General features: G+C 35.2%; 2 protein-coding genes across 5 annotated transcripts; both read right to left on the reverse strand.

The window, feature by feature from the left end:
• Nucleotides 1–453: 453 nt before the first annotated feature.
• LOC100181814 (probable serine/threonine-protein kinase DDB_G0282963) lies at nt 454–8,366 on the reverse strand. Of its 2 annotated transcripts, none has more exons than XM_018812155.2 (6): nt 8,066–8,366; nt 6,944–7,020; nt 6,249–6,405; nt 5,014–5,126; nt 4,122–4,234; nt 454–2,404 (listed from the first exon to the last, which is right to left on the reverse strand). In XM_018812155.2, exons 1-6 carry the CDS (start codon nt 8,217–8,219, stop codon nt 1,408–1,410), a joined length of 1,611 nt encoding a protein of 536 aa, XP_018667700.1. In that variant the 5' UTR covers nt 8,220–8,366; the 3' UTR covers nt 454–1,407. The 2 variants fall into 2 exon arrangements, with proteins under 2 accessions (XP_018667700.1, XP_002125731.1); XM_002125695.4 differs by having other exon boundaries at nt 454–2,407.
• Nucleotides 8,367–10,762: 2,396 nt separating this feature from the next.
• On the reverse strand, nt 10,763–16,201 carry LOC100177165 (3-oxoacyl-[acyl-carrier-protein] reductase FabG-like). 3 transcript variants are annotated; one of them, XM_026834561.1, is made up of 9 exons: nt 16,157–16,201; nt 14,609–14,642; nt 14,181–14,311; nt 13,690–13,868; nt 13,236–13,329; nt 12,942–13,011; nt 11,936–11,972; nt 11,808–11,871; nt 10,763–11,557 (listed from the first exon to the last, which is right to left on the reverse strand). In XM_026834561.1, the coding sequence occupies exons 1-9, from the start codon at nt 16,184–16,186 to the stop codon at nt 11,399–11,401; spliced, it is 798 nt and encodes a 265-aa protein (XP_026690362.1). In that variant the 5' UTR covers nt 16,187–16,201; the 3' UTR covers nt 10,763–11,398. The 3 variants fall into 3 exon arrangements, with proteins under 3 accessions (XP_026690362.1, XP_026690363.1, XP_026690364.1); XM_026834562.1 differs by lacking the exon at nt 16,157–16,201 and adding an exon at nt 16,102–16,143; XM_026834563.1 differs by lacking the exon at nt 16,157–16,201 and adding an exon at nt 14,697–14,792.
• Nucleotides 16,202–16,264: the final 63 nt, after the last annotated feature.

Genomic DNA, 16,264 nt, shown 5'->3' on the forward strand with positions numbered 1-16,264 from the left:
AGTAGGCGCCCGACTGGATCGCATGGAAAATATTACAGCCCGATAGTGCCCCGCGTGCCCAATAATGGCGTTTGGTTGACGTAAGTAAGTAATGCGAAACAGGCCCATGATGTATATATCTTACCTGGTAGCATATGTTTCTGACACAAATGTATCACTAAAACAATAACGTATTAAACGTCTTAAAGGTTTTACTGTGGCAAAATCTCTCACCTAAACATATCTATGATCATAGTACAACATATCATAGTACACTAACATCTTAACTGTCTCACTTGAAGTTATTGGGACAAAATGTCTTACGGGAAAAACATACTTTTTGGACAACACTTTTTACAACGTTTTAAAGGTCTCACTTGGACATAATGTGTTTCATACACTTGTTCGAGACATTCTAATTATCTCGGCTCGGACATTTTGTCATGTTTTGTGTTTTTTTTTATCCACCATACGTTTTTTTACGCTTAGGTTATATTCACTTTATTCCAAATCGAAAATAAACATAAATGAAACATCGAGTGGTGCAATTAAGAAACATGCGGAAAGCTAAAATAATACAAACAACACAGCAACGCAAGTACAAAGCTATGCAGTTGTAAAAATCATTATGTGGAAGTTAGAAACATCAGTTCTTTTTTTTATCAACGCATTTAAAAATATTTTCTGCAATTATATATAGTAGTGTGGGGGGACGCGACACCTTTAGCACATGGTATCTAAATATCCTGATCGTGTTTTAAATAATTAACAACGATCTATGGAAGTCATGAAGATGCGGTTTTATAAATTTTTGAATGTTCTTTGTTTACTACCAAAGGGACGAGAAAATAGAGTAAAAAGGTGTCCCGTCTTTCTCCACCGTACTATAATTTACATTCATTTAAACCATCAAAATCAGTAAACCGCACGTAAGTTTATTATACAACGTTTGTGACGCCAATACAAATTCTGCAGGTGGCTTTCGTGGCTTAAACCTGGAACTTAAATGGCAGAATTGTGAAAAAATAAGTGCTATAGAATAGGAAGAAACACACACAGGGGCGTAAAAGAGCACCATGAGAAACTGGCGCGGAAGAAATTTGTAATGAGGTTCGTTTTTTCGTATTCTTTGCACCATGTCTTAGAAGCAAGGACCCACGGTTTCTCTGTGTAACATTGTTTTTCATGTTATAGGAAGCTCCATAAGGAAAAAAAATGGCACGCGCCAAAGAGCATTAGTGTAGAGAAGTCAGCTTTTAGATTCATTTAATCTTTCAATTAATTTGCCCGTTAGGGATTTGATAATAGCCAATAAGAGTTCTTATATCTTTGTAACTTTTCGTGTAAAATAAGCTGTTGACGTAATACAGACAGTAGCTGTGTCCTGTTCCCCGTTCATGTCTGAGATTTCAATCTTTCTTTGAAACTTTAGCTCCAAGAAATGACTCGCGTGGCCGGTGTGACGACGAATGGCCGATTGGGATTAGTGGGACTGTTGTTGTACAGTGTCGTCTGTCTCGGAACAGCAATCATGGGTTCATGGTTCAAGTCCCGCGGGTGGCTTCCCGGATCGCTGCCAGGAATTATGACAGCGCTGGCTGGATCACGGCCAGTTAAGTTACCAGAATTGTCCAATTTTAAGCCGAGGTTATCAATATTTGAATTGTTTGAATCGGGAAAGCGATTGATTTTGTTTTTTGGCTTTTTCTGTTTTTCTGCAACTGGTGGTGCCGATTTCTGTTTATGCGGATCCACTACAAAGTTTTTGGGTCGCGTTTCGCCAGGACTTTCAACATGGCGCAGTTTAATTGGCTTTACCGGAGATGTAGGCAAGACATTTACTTTGGTCTTGCTCTCCTGAAATTTTGGTGAATCTTGTCCGTCGCTGTCTCGGTTAATATTATTCCAAAACTCTCTGCTACTTTTTGCGGTTGGTTTATCTTCATAAGAACCTTGATGTAAATCCTGGTTTTCATTTTGTGAACTAGTTTGATGTTTTGTTGGTTTCTGTGCAGTAGGCGGCGGCTGCTTTTTGGTCTTTTTCGGTTTATTAACAACACTGTAAACAGGTTCGTTATCAACTCTTTCGTTTCTGTCAATCGATTTTACTGAAGACTCCTTTTGCGGCTGTGTGTGTTTCTTTTCTACTTTCGTATCATCAATTGTTTCGTAAAGACCTACATCAACGTTGTTGTTGTTGTTGTTGTTGTTGTTGTTGCTGTTTCTCTTAAAGGAAGACGAAAATGATGATCTGTGCTCCGAAGATCGAGGGGAGGAGGAAGATGAGAGGCAAACATCCGAGAGATTTCCAACGAGATCAATGATGCTCCCAACACTACTTGTGTCGCTTTCATCTTCATTTGTTCCGAGAGTAGAAGTTGATGACGTGGAGGTTTCTTCAAACACTTTGTCGTCTTCACCCTCGCTACTGTAAAGTTTAAATAATGATTATTATAGTAAGGTAGGGGAAGACGGAATACCTTTAGCACATAATATCCAAATAATTTTATGTGTTTTAAACAATTAACAACGGTATAAGGGAGTCGTGAGGATACGGTTTTATAATTTTTTAATTATTTTTTGGTTACTATAGCAAATGGGACGAGAAAATAGAATGAAAAGATGCCCCATCTTCCCGAAAAAAAACTCCTTTTTTTAATCCTTGACAGTGACAGTCATGTTGCTGGACCACTGGTGCTATTTTTGGGGGGGATTATGTAAATTTAGTTTTTTTCAGAAATTTATCTAAATATAGGAAACTAAGCAACGGAGTGGTTAGCGCGCCTGTTTTAAAGGATACGGGTTCGGGTCTCGACGCCCCTATATCATTCGGCATGCGTACTTTGGCAGGACACTCAAGAGTAGTTGCTTTAACTCAGTGGCTACTAATGAGTTGTGCAAATTATCTGTCATCCATATACCACTGTCAATACGAGGACGTGTGAACAAAGAAAATCCATGTTAATTATTTATGTCAAATAATTAGGTCACGCTGACCAGCATCAGGTGAGATGGTATTAGACGATGACCTGCTGGTCGACTTATGTTTAGTCAAATCCGGGAAATTATTAAATTATTTACAGCATGTATTTACATTCATGCACATTATGTCTGAAGCTATATATAGTAGGGTAGTGGAGACGGCACCTTTAGCACATAGTTTTTAAATATCCTGATCGTGTTTTAAACAATTAACAACAGTCTATGAAAGTCGCGGCGCTATACGCTTATATAACTTTAAAAATTCTTTGTGTACTACCAAATGTAACGAGAAAAGAGAGTGCAAACATGTCCCATTTTACTACATCATCTTTTAAAATCATTTTGAATAAAATAACTATAAGTCTGGGTAATTCGAATATACAGCAAATCGACTGCATAATGTTGGATTTAAATAAAAAGTTTGAATTTTTATTCTATATCATTTCATATAAACACCCTAACAAAACGTCAATAGAATTTTTGCTAATTCAACATTGGTTCGCTTCGGTGATTTTAGTTTTACCTTCAGATAAAAATAGCTCCCACGGGATTTCCATTTGCACTGTTACGGAGATTTGCGTACGAGTTGGTAGTACTTTTAATATCACGAAAAAGGTTAATGGCCTTTTTAAGAGATTGAATTTGAATAGATCAGACACTATATAGCGATATGGATCTTTTTCTTGTTTTTTTTTATACACTACCTTGTAATTACTTCAGTTTAATTTACATCAGAAAACAATTGTCTACTATAAGTTACATATGTGTTAACTTATAAGTGAAACCGAGGTGTATGAAACAGAACAGTTCTCTTGTTATAATACCGACTTTTGTTGCCCGTCACGCAATGAAAAATAGTCACATATTTTATTCATTGATTCAAAAGGATTTTAAACACGCTTGCATTAACGCTATGCCAGTTCAATGTTTCTATGAATAAAACGGCACTTATCAAATTTACAAATTAGTAATATTTTTTAACTTAGTATGCTTTTCAAAGCCCCAACTAAAGTTTTGCATATGATTTAAAGCGTAACCTCAATTTTTCCGTTTCATTACCCATACACCCACTAAACAAACGGCTCCTTCTATGTGTATATTCACATGCCTGACTGTTTTCGCTCTGCCCTCGAACAAAACAGATGAATTTACTTAATTACCTAATTTGCCATTCGTCGTCCAGCTTAAGTACGTCGTCTAAGAAACGAATTGATTCACGTTCCTTCGGCGTCAGTGCTCTCATGCTTGAAGTTACGTGCATATCCCGACTCGCCTGCGACATAGAACGTAACTTTATAACATAGCTAAAGAATTCTATTTAAATAAGAGACTGACGATGCCATTTAAGCGAAATATATTTCTCTATTAATAACTAGTGGTTGGACTTGATTTTTGTTGGCTACGTTTTCGTAGCACCAGATCATTACTGTATTTCACTATATACAAGAATCGTTCAACTATATGAACATCAGATCAGGGTCAGATTCGCGGAAATTAAGTCAAAGCTAAAGAAATGTTTATAATTATGGTACAGTACTGTGGGGTAAAATGGGATACTATTAGCACCTATATTCCATATTTTCTGATTGTGTTTTGAACTATTACCAACGCTCTTTTAAAGTCGTGATGATACAGGTATATTATTCTATGTTGTCATTTGTTTATTTCTGTATGGAATAAAAAAAACAGCAAAACATGGACCATCTTACCCCAACCTACTTTAAGCACGAAAGTATGTTTTTAGTCTGTTTAAAGTTATATAATTGTAGCAAAATTTCTTAACAAGTTTAGATCCGTGCTAACAATACAATAACTTGCTATATACACATTGAATAAAAATACTCAAAGTCATCGTTTACTATACAGAAACGTACACACTATACAGTATCGTGGCAACAGTTATATGAGCACGACACTGAACTCTGTACCGGTTGTATTCTAACACCCAAACAGTACAATAAATCTCCATTGTTACGTCACAATATACGCATTTCAAACAGGGCAATATATGAATCACCGCCAGTACAGTGCTAGTTTATTACGTTATAATACCTGTCTTTCTTTCTTCACAGAGAGTAACCCTCGACCAATGTTATTGCTAGTTGTCCTGCTTTTTGACGAATCGGTGCTCGACTCCGACGACTTGGAAGAAAGCTGGTCCTTGCCTGTACATTTATAGGAAAATATTTACGATCAAAATGTAGGCGTGAGAAACAGCTGGGGTTTTGGTTTAGGTGTCCGTCTTGTTATCCAGTATTTTAAATTGGGTGTTTTATACTTTGGTTTCGGGTTTTTAGTATAGTACTATGGTGTAAGATGGATACGTTTAGTATATATATATCCCATATTTCCTGATTATGTTTTTAACAATTAAAAATGCCTTTTTCAGGGGCTTTGGTCATATAATTCTGTAAATACTATTTTACCGTCAAATTGCAGGAGCAAAGAGAATGAAAAGTGTACCATGTTACCCCAGCCTAGTATATATTATAGAGTCTATAGACAGTGTTATTTAAAGTTATATCTATTTGACTGTGATTGTTTCTTTATTTGAGCATGTATGTAATACCAGTGCAAATACTATATATAGTAGGGTGGGGGAAGATGGGACACCTTTAGCACATAATATCCAAATATCCTGATCTTGTTTTAAATAATTAACAACGGTCTACAGGAGTCGTGAGGATACGGTTTTATAATTCTTTGAATTTTCTTTGTTTACTACCAAATGGGACGAGAAAACAGAATGAAAAAGTGTCCCATCTTCCCCCACCCTGCTATATATATATATATAGCCTATATATATGCATTGTGTGATTAAGGCACCGAATGTTTAAACAAGTCATCTGGAAATCCTCGCTTTCAATTTATACTAAATCAAAATTCCATGAATTGTAATATTAATACAAACATAAACGGCTTGTTCTAGGAATTTCGACACTGGATATTACTAAAACGAAACTGGAATATCAGAATGAAAACTCAGAATACCGTGGATTCCATCCTATATATAGTAGGGTGGGGGTAGAAGGGACACCTTTAGCACATAATATCCAAATATTTAATATCCAAAAAATGAGAATACAGTTTTAAATCCTTGAATTTTGTTTGTTTACCACCAAATAGGTCAAGAAAATAAAATGAAAAGGCGTCCCATCACTCCTCAACATACTTGTGACAAGAGGAGAAAAATGGCCAATACCCCGAACACGCGGTATGTACAAGCAAACAAACGACACACACATTCAGAGATTGGCTAGATTGATCAAATACGTATACGAACAAACCGTTTGTTTTCGCTTTCCTTCCGTTTTTAAACGATCCATTGTTTGTATGTTCAACTTGAATGGCGTGTCCGTTGGATTTTTGGACTCCGTTGGTTATCTTGTGCATCTTGTTTACATTCATGTTTGGGGCTGTTGAAGCTCGGGCGTGATTGGTAGTCTGATAATTTAGTTTAAGATTTTTTAAAGGCAATTGCAGCTTGAAAAAAGTCGAAAACGAAAACGAAAAAGTACAAATAGTATTGCAGGGTAAGCAATCTAAGCAATTACGAACGTTCTTTAGAGTCGGGGGGGGGGTTTATATAATTCTATAAATATTCTTTGTTCAAAATGGTCGAAGAAAGAGAATAAAAACACGACCCGTCTTGCCCTAACCTAATACAATTAATATAATTGCATAATCTATAGCACGGTCATATGTATACTATTATACACCACATGTTCTTGTCAAAAACAAGGAAAAATGTTCACACGATTAAAGAACAGTCCGATTGCTGCAAAAAATATAAACCTTATTTTAGCAAAACATGGAAGGCGTATTTATTATCAAACACTCTTTGATATTTAATCATGTAGGTACCTTTTGTTGAATTTTAATAAACACGGAGTACATATACAAGGTATTTGGAGCGTAAAGTCAAGTCCAAGCGTAACAACATTGCTGTCAGATCAGCCGAAACACAAGTTCAAGTGTTTACCTGTTTCGGGGCGCTTGGCGGTGGGCCTATGTATTTCATTTCCTGTCCATTAGAACGTATACCAGTTCGGTCAAACTCTGAAAATGAAAATAAACCGTCATATAGTACTGTGGAGTAAGATGGGTACCGATAGTACATAAAACCCATATACAGTGATCGTGTATTTATCAATTAACAACAATCTTCCAACGTCGTACCGTTGCGGTTATATAGTTCTGTGAAATTCTTTGTTTACTGCCAAATGGGGCGAGAAAAGAGAATGAAAACATGTTCTATCCTACCCACCCTACTATATAAGTTTATATTAAGCGTGGAGTTTCGTCAGATAATAAATTACATTCCTGAGTGACGGCAGCTTATACACAAATATTGGCACAGCGAGCTTTTATTTCCACCCAAAATTTACACGACACTACTTTGCAGTTATGTAGAATTTTGGAACTTAGCAATATATAAAACACTTGGAACATTACTTAACCAAAGTTTAGATTTTCCATTAACATGTGTTTAAAATCATTTACGAGTTAAAATGCACTTAAATCATTAAATTGCATTAGAATATGATCCCCTGCCACTGACCTAATACTTAAATAAAAACAAATAAATACAGATACAGTATCAAAATAAACTTTTGCAAATGTTAAACGCATCCTTTATCTTGCTATGTTCTGAAGTAACTTGTAGCAAAGTAAAGATAGAATTAAGGCCACAAAGCTTTTGATTTCTTTACGCAAGCACACAATAGCTCGGTTGTAACAACACACAGCGGGGTGGTGACAATGGGACATCGGCGAATAGTATTACATTTCGGTAACCACAATCGACAAAATAGGTATTGAAGGTTAGAATACTGTAGGGGAAGACGAGACATCTTTATCACATGGAGTCTAAATATTCTGATCTTGTTTTAAAGAATAAACAATGGGCTATGGGAGTTGGGAGGATACAGTTTTATAATTCTTTGAATGTTCTTTGTTTAGCTACCAAATGGGACGAAAAATGGAATTAAAAAGTGTCCCATCTTTCTCCACCCTAATATATATTTAATAATAAAGTCTGGTATTACTCACTAGACAAAATACTCATTCAAAGTTAAATGTAATAAAATCTGATATTACTCACCGCTGAGAGACGGGTGTGAGATCGTAGGGTCTAATTTCGGCCATAAGGCCTCGGTTCTCTGTGAAGATCTCATTTGCTTTAACGCTGGCATTCCCCTCAACGGTGCTGGTTCACGCGCTATCTCTGATTTATTTCGTTTCAGTTTGGACATCATCTTGAAAGGTGAAACATTAACTCATTTGCCAAATATATCACTCGAGAGAGATACTGCAGAGTACTTGGTATCAAACCGCAAGTAACCTATGTGTGCTCATACCCACTGTGGACTGTGGTATCACTATGCAATTAAAACGGTAAAATTAGAGCTGTCAGATACATCGTTCCTTTCCAGGTATTACTCTAATCATGCACTTTGACTTCAAATACAATGAAAAGTATCCAAAATAATAAGAATTTGATACATACATCACAGCGCAAAATATTAAATTACATGCTTTAATAGTAATACTATCGAACTACACGGCCTGAAATTGTCTGCTTTCTCTCGGAATAAATTGAAAAACAGACTCTGTGATGCCCGAGGCCAGGTTAACTTACATTTCAAGATTAACTGCTTTCTAAACCGGCAGCTCCGCGGGTTTTCTGACTGACTTTACCGATAAAAAAAATTTGGAACAAAATTCGCAACTTGCTTGGACTGTATAGTGTAACTGTAAACATTGAAAAGTAGCCCTTTGGGAAATACGGGTAATGAGATCACTGTTGTGGTTTGAAAGCATATCGACTGCCTCGATCACCAGCTGATGTATAGTAGGGTGGGAAAGATGGGACACATTTGCATTCTACTTTCTCGTCTTATTTAGTAGTAAACAAAGCACACTCAAAGAATTATAAAAAATCGTATCCTTACGACTCCCCATGAGCCGTTGTTAATTGTTTTAAACACGATCAGGTTTTGACTTTCGTTCATGTAACCAAAATACTTATAAAACTATGATGCTACGCATGTATATAACTAGCATTAAAGCATTTAACATTTTCTCTCTCTTTCGCTGGTGTGACTTCTGTATTTATCTGATTCGAACAAAACGCATAACGAGCCGCCATACATGTTTACATACTAAAGAGCTCGACAGACGGCTGCAATATATCTTTGCGACAATGACGGCTATATGCCACTTTATAAAGCAGCTTGAACTGTTGACGCGGTTCATAGTGCACCCGCATAGTCAAAGGCCAATTTCCGACATGCTGCATAAAACCAAGGCCAAAAGTCTTGCATTTTCCCTCTGTCATATACCTCAACAATACAGAATCAAAAACACTGTTAAATAGTCGCTATATGCATATACTTAATGTATAGTAGGGTGGGGAAAGATGGGACACCTTTAGCACATAATATCCAAATATCGTGTTCATGTTTTCAATAATTAACAGTGGTTTAAGAGAGTCGTGAGGATACGGTTTTGTAATTCTTTAAATGTACTTTGTTTACTACCAAATTTAACGAGAAAATCGAATGATAAGGTGTCCCATCTCCCCCCACCCTACTATATATTTGACTTATTCAAAGAGCGTCTACGCAAAGCATGTACTGTCATACCAAAGGTACAGTCATTTGAATGCTGTAATAATATCGTCATCTATAAATAGGTCCGCGTTGTCAGTCGCTTAAACGTAACTACAAGCAACAATTGCAACGTACAGCACCCTTGTACACTGAACATATGCAACGTTTTAAAAAGAATCACAGACCTTCTATATTCTACGAAGTAGAAAGAGATATCGACGCTCAAATGACGCAGTGTACTACTTCCGAATCAATACTTTATTCAGTTAAAATAATGAATAATTTATTTATGCCATGGGCAGTTAATCAAAAAATAATTAATCCGACGTTTCTATATAAAAAAATTTCTCGCTAGTTAACCCGTGATATTTTATACCTGTCGACAAAAGCTTGCATTGTTCGGCGTGTTCTCGAATAAGTAGCACACCAAAATAGCGTGTGACCAAAACTTCCGCAAGAACTGTTTTGTTTTAGCCTATTCATTTTTCTTTATAACTATGTCTGTTTTTCGTACTGACTCTATGAGCTGCTGTTTTACTATGCGTCGCCTGCCATGCGTACGATGACGTAGAAACAGTTGACGTGATCCAGACAAAGGAGTGCATAAACAACTAATTGGGGGAAAGTCGGAAAACCAAGCAAAATTTAAACGTTTGAATCATATAGCAGTATAGCCAAGAGTTCAAAATGCTATGTAAGCTAACTGGCGCTTCTTTTCTAAAAGCTGGAATCGTACTGAAAAGTATGGGCTTATCTGACTACTATTTATAGCTGTTCTCGCTACTCGGCTACGGTTAAGCTAGCAATGTAATGATGGTCAGCCACATGTAACCAAGCGAAACTTTTGCCTCAGCTGTTCGTGCTTATTTTACCGTGAAAAACACACCTTCTATGCGTGTTGGGACGTTTTTTTCTCTCACTAAAAATACAAAATACAGTTACCGCTTTCGGTTATATTGCAAATGAAACTTTGTAGACTTGGTGTAAAATTCAAATCTTTGTTATTAGTATTCTACACCTAGCCATTATTTTACGCTACATAATCTTCTAAAGTCGCTAATTAAAATTACGGTCGAATTAGTTTTTCCATCACGCAGGCACTTATAACAAAGAGAGAAACATGCGGAACTTTTGATAGGTATTCAGGCAATTTATCCGGGGCTAGAAATCCATTCAGATTCCATATATTGTTGTTCATCGCAAGATTCAAATTCCAATATAATTAACCACGCTAGCAAAGAATTCCAACACAATAACACAAGTAAGACCGCTGAATAAAAACCCTTTTCCCGTCGTTGAAAATTGTATTTTCAAACATTGAAGCTTTAATTAAATAAAAAGGTTTTTTAAAGTTGACAAGCAGTTTGTACAACTATTTTCCAAGAACTACTTTGTCCGTGATAATTTTGACGCGACTAATGTTTTGTAGGGTAAAATGGGATATCGTAAACATCTATAAATCCCATATTTCCCGATCGTGTTTAAACAATTAACAACACTCTTTGTTTGCTACCAAATCAATCCACATAATAAAATGAATATAAATAATAAAAAATCTTATCTCACCCCACTAGAAATTCACTAGAATTACAGAAATAGGTATAGCAAGGTGGAGAAAGATGGGACACCTTTAGCAGATAATATACAAATATCCTGATTGTATTTTAAACAATTAACAAGATACGGCTTTGAATTGTTTGAATTTTTTGTTTACTTCCAAATAGGACGAGAAAATTGAATGAGTAGGTGTCCCATCTTTCCCAACCCTACTGTATATATCATTACAGAAACAGGTATATTATTACAGAAACACCGATACACTTTTATCTTGGGCACATAGCATGTCTCCCACCGTCCACTGGCAGAGTTACACCAGTTATAAACGAAGCTGCATCTGAAGCAAGGAAAGCAATAGCTTCGCTAACTTCGTCTGAGTGGCCTGGCCGCCCCAGCGCATGCGTTGTTTTAGATTTTTCCAGAAACTAAACGAAAAAGTGTAAATACAACATACTGTATAGTAACTTTCCAAGCAAGATCCTAACAAAAACATAAAGGAATTTTTGGAGTAAATCAAATTGTAAAACAAATGTCATGCTTTTTATTCTGAAATTAGGACAAGGTGAAAACGACGTACAACTCGTTACCGCCGTCTAGCGGGCAAATATTATACGTTCTAATGCCCATTCTGCCCAATAAATAATCCTGAATTCCTGCATAAAATACCATACGTACCGCTGCATACGCTGCATCATCTAAACCCCCTCGTTTCTGCAGTTCTGTGATAACAACACCAGGACTGTGGTACAAATAAATGCAAATAAAAATTCCGCTCAAAACTTTTAAAACATTGTATAACTTACTTCACTGCATTTACTCTGACTTTCATTGGGGCATAATCTGAATACAAAACTTTGACTTAGACATAAAGAACTCAAAATATTTTACAAAATGAACGGTTTTACTACCAACTTGGTATCAAAAAAAATTTTGAACAGGCTCAGCAAATGAGAGCTTTGGTAAATTAAAAGTTTACAATTAAAAAACAATATAGGCAAGTATAATTTTAGAAAATAAGGTTTATCCTGGCCTACAAAAGATATCTCTAGTAAGAATTGTCAGTTTATCGCCTAATGTGGGAGCAATTGGCTTTTTTTTAGATGGTTAATTTAAAACGGAGATACTTTAATAAATTTAAACCAGAGATTTTTTAACAGAGAAGCACAATTTATACGAGAGTCATAAAATATGCGAAGTTTTTTGTTAAGCCAGGACAAAACCTGCTTTTTTAAGTTTGCTTACCTATACTGGTTTTGAAAATATGGTCAAGGCTACAAACAGTTTAAAACAACTAGTTTTGACGTTACACAATATAGATATTATTTTTTTGATTTTGAACTGACATTGAATACCAAACTCATTTCATTTCTGACTATTTTTAGTATATTACACAATAATAGTTATGTTTAAACAGTAGGCTAAGCTAGCATGCTTATATATATAGACTTTAAAACTACATAGTGTAGGATATTGTACAGTGTATTGAGTGCAAAGTAGTATTGTGTTTAAAGTACAAAATAATGGTGACATTTAAACAATACTCTAGCATGCAGATATATAATACTTTAACATAATAGGGTGGGGGAAGACGGAACACTTTTAGCACATAATATCCAAATATTCTGATCATGTTTTAAGCAATTAACAACTCTCTATGGCAGCCGTGACACCCTTGAAGATACGATTTTCTAATTCCTTGAATGTTCCTTGGCTACTTTCAAATAAGACAAAAAAGTAGAATAAAAAGGTGTCCCATCTTCCCTCACCCCACTACACTACATGAACATAGTCGTTTTAAAAACCACTTACCAAGTGCTGTACATCTGGTGAACTGATCCAAAGCTGCTTTGGAGACTCCGTAACTTAAACTACCAGGAAACTGGAACAAGCAAATATATTTATATACTAAAAAAAAACAAGAAAAGGTTCACATACTGAGGAACGTAGTAAGCACTAATGGAATGTCCAGACAATTAGGAAAAAACACAAAAACAATTACCCACAAGTTGTATACTTTGGGGATAACTCATTACCGGTGACTACTTAACTAGTTTTTTTCCTTCATTATCAACCATAAAACAAAGTAACAAACAGCTTAGTTACCGATCTTAATCCATTTACACTTGATACATTGATAATGTTTCCCTTGCTCTTGATTAAGTTTGGTAAAGCAAGTTTTGAAAGTTGGAATACAGATCTGTAAAGCAACCAGTTTGCAGAAATATTAGTTTGGCATTGATTGTATATAAAGATATTTTTGTTTTACTTCGTAGTACTGTAGGGTAAAATGGATACAGTTAGAATTTTCTTATGTTTATAATTATTTTTTAACTTTTTTGTAGTTGTGTTTTTAATTAACAACTCTCTTTTAGAGTGGTAAGCATATGCTTATATATTTAAAAAATATTCTTTGTTTACTACCAAGGGGGCGATAAAACATCAAGAGAACATAGACCATATTACCCCAACTTAATATATTAAAATATAATACACAAATTTATGATGCTAAAATCTATTGCAATTTGCAAGCAAGCATTTATTGTAAAATTATGTATACCTGAAATTCACATTTAACATATGATCAAATTCTTCCATAGAAATTGTTTCTAAAGTGCCTAGTGCGATGATACCAGCATTGTTAACTAAAACGTCTAATTTATTATGAAAATCCATACAGTGTTGTATTGTCTCTTCAATAGCTTTGCTCTCTGCAAGATCCCCACTGATAGTAGTAACCTGGAACAGAACAATTTTTAGAATCTATTAAACCTATTTGAAACAGAAATATAAAAATTAAGACCTATTTTCAGTAAAAATATAAATACCAAAAAGTTTAAACGACTATAACTTAATTGTAACCTAAAAAAAACATTTTTTTGAATATCTATAAAACATATTCGACAAAGAAATATATAAAATTTGACTTTTTAAATGGAAATACAGTTAACCAAAAAGTTTTTGTAGATATTTATTCTTAAAAAGTGCCAAACTTTATACTCATTACTGTCAAAATAAAAACATTGACAATTATAAATAATGAAACATTACTTTAACATTGTTGAGTTTGCATTGATCTGCTGTGTTTTGTAAAGATTCTTCGTTTCTGCCACACAGAGTTAGGTTAGCACCAAGTTTAGAAAACAAAATGCTTGTTGCCCGACCAATACCTGAACTCGCACCTAGATAACACAGATAGTAAACCAAAGTGTTTATGTATGAATAACAGTTAATAAGTGATAAGTATAAATGAAGTTATGTATTTGTTTCATTCACCCCGTACCCAATTACAAGTTAACATTTATCTTCCTTTGTAGGTGATTATTTATTTTGAGCATTTTTTTATTTTTTTGTATGGCTAACAATTTAATGTTGGAGTAATTGTCGTGAAGTGTCTTGCCCGAGAACACTGGACACATACACTCACAGTCGTAGCAGCGTGAAGCCATTCTAGTTGCTAATGTTAAATACACGTTTACCTGTGATCAAGGCAGTTTTTCCAACTAAACTGACCTAAAACAAAATAAATTAATATCAATTTGGTACACAATTGCCAAAACTACAAACCTTTGACATTTTATTATTTCTTTAAAAAAAGTTTAAAACCCAATTAAGTGAAAAATTATTGTGTTTGTTGTTAAATCTTGCAAATTTGGATCTGAATAAAAACAGGTTGAATTATTAAGCAATTTCATGGTTAGGGTGTGATTTTATGACAGATAGTGTAAAATTATGTGACGACACCATTGTTTAGATGGACCATTGTTTGATGGATCAAAAAATTAAATGAGAAAATAAAAATTGCACTGTTCAATGGATAACATGATTGTGTGTTACTTTACCCATACTATGTGTTTTTAATTTCTGAAACAATGATGTGTAATGTGCATTGTGTTAATATGTTGCAGTTTGATTGGCTGCACCCTTTAACCAGAGTACACTTTTACTTTAAGTTATTCAAGTCACCTAATATTGCTGATAAATGCAAACAAAACAATTTTAAACATATATATCAGATTACTGACTGTTATAGTGTGTATGAAAAATTAAAAAAACATGCTTGTTATTCTACAAATAAACTAACCAGATTTTAAATTTTAATATTTTTTGACAAATGTCTGTTTTATAATGATACTTATACGTTATTGGTTAGGTTTGTTGCTCCTCCTTGTCTTAATATCAATAAATCAAGGTGAAATAAATAACCACGTGCAGTAGGGGTGTCACGCTGTATGCCCGCAGTTGCTGCTACAGTGATCGCGAGCTATAAAACTTTCTATTCAGGCAGCATACGCCAGACGCCCATTGCTGGACATCGCTGGGTTTTGCCATGCATTGTGCATTAGCATGCAAACAAACGTTTAACCGACTGTGAGGCGAACTTTATTTGCATTGTAATGTCTATACTTTGTAGCATTTGGCAGACACTTTGTATTTAATTGTAACGGCGCAGTGACTCATTGAATGTGTAAAAGTTCATAAAATCGACGAAACACGGAAATGTTTGCAATCTCAGATTGTGTCGGCGTTAACACGTTGACGCAATCGCTGTCCGCCTAAATAAAATTGTGGGCCTGTGGCTGTGTATTAATGTCTGTAATCTAGTGACTCCGTACATTCAAATCCCGTAAATAGGATACACTAACAGGGAACTATAAGCATTCTGACTTGAAATTGCTCCTTCGCTTTGACTAACGTGGCAACCATCAGATCTTATTTTTTGGGGGGTTTATGATACAGACATAGCCGTCTGCCAAATAGACTTCGTCTTAGCGTCTGTCTCTATTTGATTCCGGGGTAAGTAATAACAAGACACCCGTCCGTTACACGAATTTAATGGTACATAGTCCCACGGTTTATGCACGACCACGATACTCCGTGAGACGCAATATCTAGGCCATATTATTAGAATAATGTTCTTCAGATAATCCCGACCTTTTAGTCAAGTTATTCAGATACCCAACACGCTTACACGGCAGTTACATGCAGCGTTAACCATTCCACTGCTCTTCCGCTTCTGCAAATACCTTTAGTATTGACTTCCAAGGTTGGCACATCAGCAAACTTGATTAAAATGAAACACTGTATTGGTGTTACCAATGGACCAGTTGCTAAAACTATTAACCAATACTATG

This window comes from Ciona intestinalis, chromosome 5 (genome assembly GCF_000224145.3).
Source record: "Ciona intestinalis chromosome 5, KH, whole genome shotgun sequence".
Taxonomy (NCBI): Eukaryota; Metazoa; Chordata; class Ascidiacea; order Phlebobranchia; family Cionidae; genus Ciona; species Ciona intestinalis.